This window comes from Ylistrum balloti, unplaced genomic scaffold (genome assembly GCF_031769215.1).
Source record: "Ylistrum balloti isolate Yb309-2 unplaced genomic scaffold, AGI_CSIRO_Ybal_v1 Utg371796, whole genome shotgun sequence".
Classification (NCBI taxonomy): Eukaryota; Metazoa; Mollusca; class Bivalvia; order Pectinida; family Pectinidae; genus Ylistrum; species Ylistrum balloti.
In genome coordinates this window covers 109,806-123,096 of record NW_026782896.1, presented here as the reverse complement: position 1 = coordinate 123,096, position 13,291 = coordinate 109,806, and the positions used below count along the sequence as shown (strand labels likewise).

The 13,291-nt window shown below is 35.5% G+C and overlaps 1 protein-coding gene across 1 annotated transcript in view; it reads right to left on the bottom strand.

The window, feature by feature from the left end:
• Positions 1 to 13,291, bottom strand: part of LOC132563612 (muscle-specific protein 300 kDa-like) — a 224,432-nt gene that overhangs the window by 189,915 nt on the left and 21,226 nt on the right. The window contains 4 exon segments of the mRNA XM_060228353.1: positions 1,747 to 1,839; positions 1,977 to 2,057; positions 4,678 to 4,767; positions 6,153 to 6,214. Coding sequence (XP_060084336.1) covers positions 1,747 to 1,839; positions 1,977 to 2,057; positions 4,678 to 4,767; positions 6,153 to 6,214 — 326 coding nt within the window.

Sequence of the window (13,291 nt, the reverse complement as noted above, 5' to 3'; positions counted from 1 at the left end):
TTAGAGTAAAATGTATAGAAAATGACAAGGCTTAGCAGTAAGAATGTAAAATCAGTCAGCTGTGATAGTGTTAAACTATGCTACATATATAACTGTGCCAGATTGTAACACCATGTCACCTGACTGTGAGAGTATAACACTATATCACCTGACTGTGAGAGTATAACACCATGTCACCTGACTGTGAGAGTATAACACAATGTATCATGATTACGAGTGTGTAACACCATGTGACATGGCTGTGAGAAAGTAACACCATGTGACATGGCTGTGAGAGAAAGTAACACCATGTGACATGGCTGTGAGAAAGTAATACCGTGTGACATGGCTGTGAGAAAGTAACACCATGTGACATGGCTGTGAGAAAGTAACACCATGTGACATGGCTGTGAGAGTAAGTAACACCATGTGACATGGCTGTGAGAGAAAGTAACACTATTTGACATGGCTGTGAGAAAGTAACACCATGTGACATAGCTGTGAGAGAAAGTAACACCATGTGACATGGCTGTGAAAGTAGCACCATGCAATATTGTTCACCTATTAAAAAATGTAAAACCATGTGATATCATTCAGGTGTTCAAGTGTATAAAACCATGTGAATTCATTTTGCTGCAAATCAAATTTACAATCCTCATCATAATATATCATTGCTCCTTCTACCCAAGTGTTGAGTTCTATAGGTATAAACAAAGCCGTTAGGCTAACATGTGCTCCAGACTAACCAACACTGATAAGAAACTAACTTTCCTTCCTTGAAAAAAAGATCTACCATAGCGCTGAAATAGGAGAGATGTTACCACGTAAAAAAACAATCACGAAGTAAAAGTGACATCATCAACAGAGTGGCAAACATTAAGTGTTATAACTATATCATCTAACTACAATACAGATGACAGGATATTGTTGGTCCAAACAGAAATACAACACGTTTGTATCAAGAACTGTCATTTGTAAATATGAAATCAGCCCACAATTGTATGGGGAGTTGTCCCAACAAAGATTGATCTCCTTTTTTAAAACAAAGGGCCAGGAATCCATAAAGGAGGGTTAAAATTTAAAATATAAATAGCTGGACAGAGCTGTACAGAAGAGTTGGAGGAAAGAGCTGTACAGACGAGTTGGAGGAAAGAGCTGTACAGACGAGTTGGAGGACAGAGCTGTACAGACGAGTTGGAGGACGGAGCTGTACAGACGAGTTGGAGGAAAGAGCTGTACAGACGAGTTGGTGGACAGAACTGTACAGACGAGTTGGAGGAAAGAGCTGTACAGACGAGTTGGAGGACAGAGCTGTACAGACGAGTTAAAGGACAGATCTGTACAGATGAGTTGGAGGACAGAGCTGTACAGACGAGTTAAAGGACAGATCTGTACAGACGAGTTGGAGGACAGAGCTGTACAGACGAGTTGGAGGACGGAGCTGTACAGACGAGTTGGAGGACGGAGCTGTACAGACGAGTTGGAGGACAGAGCTGTACAAATGAGTTAGAGGACTCGGCTGTACATACGAGTTGGAGGACAGAGCTGTACAGACGAGTTGGAGGACAGAGCTATACAGATGAGTTGGAGGACAGAGCTGTACAGATGAGTTGGAGCAGACGGTTGGTTGATACTTTTGTTGTATGATGTGTAATAAAAGGAGTGCTTTTACAAAAAACCGAACTACTTAGTGAAGTAAATCTTTTGCAAATCACTCCCATTTGTTGTTGTCTCTTTGTTTATGTTGTATATGTGTTATGTACTGACCTGGAAATACAGGATGATGGTCCAGATCAGCCCCAGAACAATGGACGGCTTCCCATCAGCAATGTCCGACACATTTATATTTACAAGTTTGATCTGAAATATCAAACACATTTTATCTGAAAAGTACACTATTTTAATATACAAACAAATCTGAGTTCAAAATAATTTACAACATACAGTTCATTGATCGTACATTTTTATAACATAAAGAAATTGATGCCTATACTCACTTTCTTGGTTTCAAGGAATTTCAAAGCTGTGGACAAGTTGCTGACATGATGAACTCTTTTGAGTCTCCCTCTCTCCATTGGCTAAAAAATAAAATGGAAATTATTTTTATCCAAACATTGACAGATAACAAAACAGTTTCCTAATTACAGCTATAGGCACTTTACCATAAATTTGATGAATAAATTAGGGTAGCTTGGACAGGATTAATATCTAGGTGTCCAATGTATTATAATAAGGTTTACTACATAGTTATATATCTCAAAGACAATTTTTTCCCCATAACATCAATTGAGGACTCATTCAAATCCATAAACATTCACTTAAATACTATGTAGACACCTCAGCAGATTTGCCTGTCTAATGATACATTCTGTTAATACTATGTAGACACCTCAGAAGATTTGCCTGTCTAATGATACATTCTGTTTAAACTTTGATGAGCATACAAAAATAACAATTCTTTAGAAAGCAGTACTGGAGTAGAGCTAAAATATTTTCTTATCACACAGTATTAATGACACTAGAGGTTTAAATCATTATTCACTTTAAATTACCGTGTTCACAATGTTATATTTTATTGAACACACATAGAGGTACTTGTGAAGTAAGCCTGTGACACCAGAATGATCCCTCTAAATAGGTCATCAATAGGATTTTTTTTATTCCTTAGATTAGTTATCCTGACTTTGTAGATGTTTGAAAACTACCTTAATTAGAGACTCTGTAAAAAGAACAATCATATAAGTAGGTGTAATTTACCAGGTATGTCATTTCACCTGTCAATGTACACAGATAACTAGGCTAAACATGTACGTATTTAAGGTGTGTTAACACATAAGTCAAGTTCAAACAAGCTGGAGTTTTGGAGGGAAGACTTACTAGCATAGCCAGCCTGAATATCAAGATCTAGCCAAAACTCTACCAAGCGACAAAAGTCCAGAACAGCAGGCTGCAGGATATACAGACATCATACTGAAACTGTTTTCATACCCCTGTTTCAGCCCTGGTAGGACATCAAAAACTGATTCCAGACCCTTGTCATCTACATCATTTAAATCTCAAATATGTATCATATACCCACAACATGGCTGTGTGCGATCACTGGGACAAAATAACACAACAATTTCACACCCAACTAAAAAAACATTCCGAATGTACGAATGTACGAACATCTTGCCTATGAATCAGGTTTTCATGAATATGTCATTAAGTTAAAATTCTTTCCAGACCATTTTGTGGAATAAATAATGTAATTGTTCAGCTGCCATGACTAAAGATCTTATTACTTAACCTGACACAGGCAGTGATTGTTTACAGAAAACCAGAAACCAATCAAGTCTGCTAAATAGGACCCAGGCTACATTGCTGTATACTGCGTATGTTAGCTGTACTCTTGTATCATAACCCACTTTCAGAAACCATTTAAAATAATTTAACAATTCATATTCATTTCCACAACAGGTGTCCAATGGCCTCCTTGTGCTTTATTGCTATTTTCTCAAAAAGACATGCTTGTATGATGAAACATGCTGATTTCTTCTGTCTGCTGGACAGAATATCACACTAACATGCAGACTACGCTCTATTACATACACTTCATGAATATGAATATAAAAGTTTGTCAACTGAGCTTTGTTAATTGTTTATGTTGGAGTTCTCAAGTTCCACCTAATATCAGTTTAAATAGATCCTTTCTATATATACATTAAAGATTTAGCTGATGTGTGTACACTAATGGGAACAAGGTTGAATTTTCGGTAAATCTTGATATTGTCCTTACAGAATTAAGATATTCCATTATGTCTAAAACTGAGATGCAGCCATGATCGAGTTAAGATAAATTATCATTCCATAAAGCTACCGATTGCCACTTAAGGGATAAAATTCTTGTCACTGCAAATTCATTTTTGATAACAAAAAAACCCTGCGTTACACACAAAAAGACCGGTTTACTGTCACTTTCATTCAAATATCAGCGCACAATGTCTATATATAACTGTCTGGTGTAAAGTGTGCTCATGCTTGAATTCAATAAACGTGAAACCCACAATAAAATCATTTAACAGTTGGTTAACAAACAAACACAACACACAGAGATGATACATTTGTAGATGATTGTATCAAGACAGGGCTCTCACACCCCATTTTGGGACTGGGGCCCTGGGCCCTTAGAATTGGGAAAAATATCAGCGTTTTCCTTAGAATTTGGAAAACTTGGGGTCTAAATTGGGCAGAAAAGATACTATTTTGCATTGGGAATGGGGCCGAGTATTGGCCCCAAATCTGGCAGATCGGGGAGCCCTACAAGAGTAACATACAGAAGCCATTCACTGGCATTCCTGTCCAACCATGTTACAACACCCTGTGTCTGTTCAATTTTGTTTTGTTGTAAAGCCCCTAGGAATGACATGATAGAAAATTCCAATGTTTACCAACTGTGATATCGGGTAGGAATAATAAGACAACAATCTGTAAGTTTACTCTTACCTTACTATAGCAGATCTTACTAATCCAATCGACTCACATCGGAATTATAATGAGTTGTATAGAGATCTGTAAGAATTTCCTTTCATTCAATTTACAAATAAGTCTATTCTTAAATTCCAATCTAATTTTCGCTAAATTTTTTTGAAAGTTTTTTTTTATATCAGGCATTGGAGGGTTTGGTATTGATACAGTGTGAGGTGTGTAGATACATACCAGTTTCTCCCCCGACAGAACTTCCAAAAGAGAGAGAAGATGAACACCATCCTTGATGTCTTCAAACAGATTCTCCACCTTCATATTTTTCTGTAAGGAAATGTACTAACTGATATAGAAATATGAAATGATTTATGTTTTCATTGATAATTTGCCAAGAATACATTTCACAACCAAAGAATAAATATGCTGATTGAAGCAATTCTAGATAATCCTGTGGTGGTAGTAGGTAATTTATCCTAACAATTCAGAACATTTTAGCAGTTATGGCAAAAATAAAATTCCTGCAAATTTCAATTCAATGGCAATAGCGGCCTTATTGGATTACGAACTGATTTGAAAAATAACACTTAATCAGGACCATCTCGGGACCATTTCAGGCTAGTTTCAGCTAAATCTCACGGAAAGAACTTGAGAAGAGGATTGAATTGTAAATTGTTCATTCAGAGAAACAACGATTGTGCAATCATGACCATTATTGACCATCACCGCTACATCTTGAACTTCTAAAGAGCCAAAAAAGTAACAACTATTCATTGTTTCCCTCTTTAATATTCCAATAACTTTCAGCTCAAAGGAATAAGTGAAACTTGAGATGAAGTTTAAAAAGTGTTTTCAAGATGGCAGTCATGGCAAATATATATGTAATAAAAAAATGTCACCTGAAAGTGAATTAAATACATGCTGAAGGTGATTTTACTGAATATTGGCCTTAATTGACCAGGATTTTAGCAGACAGACATAGCTACATTAAGGAAACTGACAGTCTTGATTCACATTGAGGGAAACATATGTTTATTGTAATTTGTATTTTAAGTTATATTTTCCTTGAAGGTAACTTTTTTACGAGGATTTTGGTACAAAATGTGTAAAAATTTAACAATGTTTGACAGAATATGTCACTTTTCTGTGGATGGTTTGTTTTCCTGGTCCCCTTTAATGATTGCAGTACTGTATTTTACAGGCTATAAACCGCATCCAAGAATAAGTCGCATGGCTGGTTTTTACTGATTTTTTTTTATTTGATCTACATATAAGACGCAACAGAATTTAAGCTGCACCTTTTCTTACAATGTGGTAACCGACTGACAAAAGTTTGTTAATATAACAAAATATTAAATAAAAGTTTGCAAATGAATGATACACAGATAGTCTGAATGGTATACCATACAGACCATCACCCCCAGATATATTGCTACAGGCCCCTGCGATAATATACCATACACGCCCCCATCCCCCATAAATGTTACAGGCCCCTGTGATGGTATACCATACAGGCCATCATCCCCCAGATATATTGTTACAGGCCCCTGTGATAATATACCATACACGCCCTCATCTCCCAGAAATGTTACAGGCCCCTGTGGGGAAGATAGGACAAAATGACCAGATATAGAGAGGTCATCGGACCTTACACATTAGTAATATCAAATTCAAAGAATCAGGCATAAAAAAACCTGAGGAGACAAACTGACCTGTTTGAGGTAGGTGTTCATCCAGTTAGTAAACGTTTTCTTCTGGACCCTCTCCTGTTCATCTGGAAAAGACAACATTGATGCATTTTACAAACCAGAAAATTTTCAGCTCCAACTGTGAATGAGAGCTGGGTGTTACATAGAGCTCATCATCATACTGTAGTAACCATTATAGTTACAATGGTAGATCCTGACAGAACTGTAATTATCATATCTTTATCAAAGTATGGCCAGAAAGGGTTTAATGAAGGCCTGTAGAAATTATAAATAAATATGTCTTTATCAAAGTATGACCAGAAAGGGTTTGATGAAGGCCTGTAGAAATTATAAATAAATATGTCTTTATCAAAGTATGACCAGAAAGGGTTTAATGAAGGCCTGTAGAAATTATAAATAAATATGTCTTTATCAAAGTATGACCAGAAAGGGTTTGATGAAGGCCTGTAGAAATTATAAATAAATATGTCTTTATCAAAGTATGACCAGAAAGGGTTTAATGAAGGCCTGTAGAAATTATAAATAAATATGTCTTTATCAAAGTATGACCAGAAAGGGTTTGATGAAGGCCTGTAGAAATTATAAATATGTCTTTATCAAAGTATGACCAGAAAGGGTTTAATGAAGGCCTGTAGAAATTATAAATATGTCTTTATCAAAGTATGACCAGAAAGGGTTTAATGAAGGCCTGTAGAAATTATAAATATGTCTTTATCAAAGTATGACCAGAAAGGGTTTAATGAAGGCCTGTAGAAATTATAAATATGTCTTTATCAAAGTATGACCAGAAAGGGTTTAATGAAGGCCTGTAGAAATTATAAATATGTCTTTATCAAAGTATGACCAAAAAGGGTTTAATGAAGGCCTGTAGAAATCATAAATATGTCTTTATTAAAGTACGACCAGAAAGGAGTTCAATTCTTCAATTATTAAACACATCATTTCATGAATGGATTTTTCCCTTTTGAGTGACATTTTTTTGTTTTCTGTTCCTACGATTATCTAAAACCTGCCAGAAGATTCCAACTACAGCCATAAAGCACACTGCAGACATTTTCATGGCTTTTTTTTTTTTTCCGTAAAGTTCAAAACAGATCTTCTCTATATGTACTCCCTAATTACTATGTGTTGTTTTCAAATCAATGCTTTACAGCTATGATGTTAAAAACATCACAATGATAACCACCTATTTACATAGGAAATAAAAGAACATGTTGCTTTACATTCCACTTGGACAAATACCTGTGATATCGGAGATGGATGTGTTGTGTGCCACTTAAGCCGCAGCATAAAATGCTATATATAATCTGTTTAACAGAAATACAGAAAGCCGATACCCATCATTTTAAGAACCTTATGGGCGGATTCTGTATTCTCCATCAGTTTCGTTACGAATAACAACTACAAGATCAAGGAAACAAGACAGCCCTAGGGGCCTGAAATAACTTAACAGAATAGTTTATATACTAATGGGGACAGGAAATCTAGACTGTGTGAGGTTATTATTTCAGCCTGTTACATCATGTAAATATTATGTTCTGAAGATTTTTAGAAGTTTTCATAAAAGACTATTGGTTACTACATGTCACCAGAATCCTTATCTTTACTGTGGTTTTTTCTTGAATGACCCAAGTTCTTATTACATCAGAAGGAAGTTGTCCTTGCATGAACTAGGCGTTAATTAAAGTATTGAAGTGGAGCTTGAGATAAGTAGCCTTAAATGCTGATGTAATAATAAAACAAGAAAGTGACTCCACCCTTCCTCGGTGTAATCATACCGCCCGCCCATCCAGGCTCATTTTACCCCATATCACCGAGATACTTTAAAAAGTTTAAAAACCCCAGATTTCATTTCATTACGCAGCAGTTTTAACTGACAAAATATCACAGAGAATACAGACAAAACAAAACGGCTGGAAATATTGGTTTCTATAGGAAACATGCAGTCCTTTTTTATGTTGTATGGTTCTGTATCCCAGACATCAGACAACTGAATTATTGGCTGTGATGTATTAATTACATGTGTGTACAAAGACAAAAACACGCCACCATATGATGTATATTTATATAACAGCCACTTTGATATGTAAACAGCCCTCTGGTTAAGCTAGACATCATAGTCATCACTCAGGCACATTACAAGCAATTATATACAGTTCTAAGTTTCACTTTTATTTCCGTATTGATAAAATATCTCTCAAAAAATAAACCCAGTTGAAACCAAGGACTATATCTTGATGCTTAGAGCTTGTCATTTCCATGATGTGCTCATCATCGATATCTAAATTTGTTACCATGAATGAACCACCTCTAAAAATTCAAGTTGAGACTTGTTAAAAATCAGAAATTAATCAATTAATGACCTGTTTTGTTCACTGAGGGTGCCACTACATTTCAAGCCTCATGCTGATGTGTCATGCACCAAGTGCGACACTTGTAGTATTTAGCTATTTATGTTTCATGCTTGAGTAAGTTTATGTATTATATACAGCAGTATAGCCCCGTAGTCCTGTAGTAAACTTATCACTCAGTAGTTGAAGTTATTGATTTCCTATCAAAACTTCTTCGTTATTGATTCATGTCACCAAAGCGAGGTTGTCTAGCTGACAGTAGCAGATTCTTATCTCCAAACTACCTCAGAAAACATGACAACGTCAAAACTTCGGCTTCGAATTCTTACATCCAAGCAAAACCTGTGATTTCTGAGAAAAACAACAAGAATTGGTCTAAAAAGGACAACCAGAGGGACAGAAAGGCAGTTTAAATACATGCATATGAACAAAACATATGCTTAGCACTTGAAATCTACATGTGAATTTATGGATGTCATATACATCTTAACATATTCTGTCCCATAGAATAATTCCAGCGCATATAACGACCTGAACAGAGATTTACACAACCTTTGCTGTCATATTTTAAACATTCTCCTACAATATATTCTAATCACATCTTAAAGTTAGGAAGTGTTTTGCTGGTACATGTATATTTACTAAATAAACATATAACACAGCTTCTGTTCACTGAAGATATTGCATGATAAACACCAATAATATATACATCATTAGCTATAAATTACAAAATAGGCATCCTATTCTGTAATCATACTATCAGGAACTTCGTTGAAACATGATCTAAATCATCTGCATATTAGATGCAACGTTTGAGGAATATCAATTAGATCTCAGATGCACTTTAACCAGCAAATATGAAAGAACTACATTCCACTCACTTTGGACAGCAAGCTAAAATAAAAGAGATATCTGCATGTTGATCACTCCAAAAAAAATGTTGTTTCTATTAGACGTTTGCATACAAAATTAGATGAGCTAATGCAACATGAATGCCCCAATCTTCACTCTGGGCAACCAAGGAGAAGTCTGGAACATTTAAGTGTTATTAGGCTTATTAAAAGGTATACTCATGACCCAGGGAATCACGGAAGTCCTGCCAGTATTGATATTTTTTTTTTAAATTCACACTGGAGTTACCCAAGGCTGTCAAATTATGACCTTAATTTTTTTGTGAAAATTTCAATCAGAATTCTTTACGTCAAATAGATATAAGATTGGGATGGTTTCACCATCAGGAATTCAAATTTCTCCAAAAACATTCTCTCTGCATGCAGTAAGAACATTTTTGAAGAAATATGAACATCAATACAAAATTTTGAAAAATACACAAAAAAAAAAAAAAAAAAGGGTGATAACTCGACATTACTTGCATGACCATTTTCATCAATCCAAAACTAACTTGCACGCCATCCTTTTATAACTACCCACAAAGATATAGTTCTATATCCGCTAAAATAGTGTGAGACTAAAACACTATTTGTAAATCTTAATGATTTCTTCACTACATGTAAAACCACACAGTCCATTTCACATGTGTACAAACTCCCAGGATAAAAATTTTCCCACCTTTGATAATCTTGTCACCTGCTAGGGTGAACAAGCTAACATTTGACTGTGAATATTTTAATCCAATGATACATTCACTTATAAAAGATGAGATAGAATGTGCTGAGAAAAGGTGATGGAGGCTATACATTGATTTCAGAAATGTACTCTGTTTAAACACACGATAAAACTTCATCTGATCCAGTCACCTGTAGCTAACCATAAACTTTATACCCAACCATCTTTTCTTCTCAAACCACTTCCAATCTTTGCTCGGTCAACCCTAAATTTCAGAAAATAAATCCAATTGACAGTGTGTTTTTCTTAAATGACCATACAGAAAAAACCACTGACCAACATTGATCCTCATGTTAAAATTACAACAATATATGTTTCAATGATCTCGGGTAAAACTTGATCAGAAATAGTGCTACTAAAACACCACTGAAAACTATAACTACACTGATTTAGAAAGATCAGTCATGACTTCAGATCTAAAAGATCAGATAACCATAGCTAGAGGTCCATAAAAAGATCAGATAACCACAGTTATCAATTGAGGGAGATAAAACAGATATCACCACTTAGGTAAAATGTCATCATTTGAGATGTATTTTCATGACCTAGGAATGTTGGAGTATCTATGTAACAATAGTTCAGCACTGTGGTTGGATTCCAGTATTTCAGACCTGTTCTAACCTTAAAGAAATCCTGGCAATCTTTCAATGTCAACAGCTATACACAACATGACATTCTAAGTGATAGATTCCAGCAATCGTATTCATTAAGATCTCGCAACAATACAAAGTCTGTATCTATTGGGTAAAAAATCCAATGCACAACTACAACATCCTAATCTGAATTAATCCACAGGAGAAATTACCTGTCAAGGTAGAACATATCTTTGATTCTCTCTGTGCCTGAAAATGCCTTCAAACCACGGACTATTTGGATTAAGTAAAATGTGTGATTTTACATCCTTAACACTGAGCAGCTAAATCATATTTTTGTGTTAGTTTTGTAATTTGGACAAAAAGTGACAGAATGTTTAAAATATTTTTACATTAATCAGGAATGTGTTGGACTTGGAAATGTACTTGTTATTCTTCATTAATTTCTACTGCTGAACTATGTTTGAGAATTGAAGGAGAATGCTAAGTCTAACAGGATCAATCTGGTACCACGAACTTGTAATCTTGTAGTGATAGTTAATAATGTGCTATGTAATGAGAAAACTTGAATTAGGGTTCATAATTTCTGATAGTTCAGTAATTGATGTTTAAATCACTTTATTCTTGCCACATATTCTAAATACACTATGACTAAAAGACCCAATCCTAACAATAGTTCCCAAAATAAGGCCCCCATTATACTGGATTCCAGTCATGTATATAGGTAGGTGTATATTGGAATGTATAAATTTTGCTTCAATCAGCTCTTCATGTCAGCAAATAAATGCCTTGTAAAGCAGTCTATTATACCTAAATACCAAACCAATGTCTTTCTACAGGAATCACACCCCGTGTATAATCATGTGTACAACAGCGTAATTCACACATTGTCTCTGGTCCTACTGGTATCCAGGATACTTGTCAGGTAGATAGCAATATACCTATATAGAACCAATTGTTATGTACACTAATTCAAGCATGAATATCAATGAATATCAAAACTGTAATGTTCGCTCATGGCATTATATTTCTGCATGCTCAGTCAACCAATCACAAATGTACTCGATGTGTTCCTGTGTGTTCATGGGAGCTCCAAACTCAATGTGACAACACAGGCTTTTTTAATTGTTCCATACATTGTCTAATGCCACCGAGATTGTGGTGCCCTCGATTCTGCTGATGTTTTGATTGTGTAATGAACATTTGTCCGAGTCGCAACAATCTTCTTAAATGTATAATCTAATCCCAATGTATTTCACCTTCTGACACAAACACAGGTAGCAACTTAAAGGTTATGTCATTGTTACCTCATTAATATGGGTAAAGATTATTGTGTAACAGTCACCGCTTAGTACATAAGAGGGCACTCTGTTATTATTGAACTGTAATTCTCTCTTAGCATTATAGTTATTTTTCAAATATCCACAGAAGTACACAGACCATTCCTCCATAAAAGACACAGCAACTTATGTTGAAAGTTTTGATATATATTTTTCCAAAATGGCTAAGGCAAATGTATAATTTAATGACTGGTTTGGATACTCTCAAATCACAATGATTCAATTTAAATGACATTTGTTTCAACTTTCTACTTTTGGAAAACAGGCAACTTTTCTGCAGTTTTTGTCTGTATAAATGTAGAAATGAAAACACTAATATTACTAACATCAATTTTTGTGGGGCTTAAATTTTGTGCTTTACAAAATTAGACATTAACATTGGTACTTGGTTTTGTGGTCAATCTTAAAACAAAAAAATTCACCAGTTCCATAATCCATGTCAGCTTTGTTCTGTTTATATAATTTTTGTGGGCATATAAATTCATGGATTTAAATACCCAAGAATTAACCAAAAATAAACCCCTCATGAAAATTAATAATTTAACAGTATCAATCATTATAGGTAGTGAAATAAGTGGTAACTCACCTTTCAGGGATCTCACCCTTTCGGCGAACACCCTAGTAGACAAAGTCAAGTTGAGATTTTCTTGTGCCATTTTGTTCAGTATGTTGTGCCAGTGTTCTCAGCCACCAAATCTCAATAAAATCTCACAATCTCATTGATGAAGATGAAGTAAAATATGCATCCCAACAAGGCCGAAAGTGATATAACTATATCCAAAACTGCCACAGTAATCCATTAAAACATGCAGAGCCCCTGGGTACTAGGTACAAGCAAATAGGAGTTCCCCCTGCTCCTATTTACTGTACTTTCCCTTTAGGGCTCTGAGTGAGGGAGGAAAGAGAAGGCTATAACCAGAGGGTAGATCTACCCCACTATCAGCCGGTGTTGGCTGTGTACCTGTGAAGAATGAGCCCACCTGTACACCGGCCTAGGTATATACATCTACACCGTATGATCAATATACACATAAGGTTGATCACCTTACAGGCAGATTTCCCGCCATTCATACATGGCTTAACCGCCACTACACACCACTTTGTATCTGTATGAGATCTTCATTCTGATTGGTGCCTCTGATTCCTTACTTTGTTGTTTTTGACCAACATTTTCATTCCGACTTTAGAATGTTATAGACTGCCTAGGGTATCGTCCTCACGAGTCAGGTGTG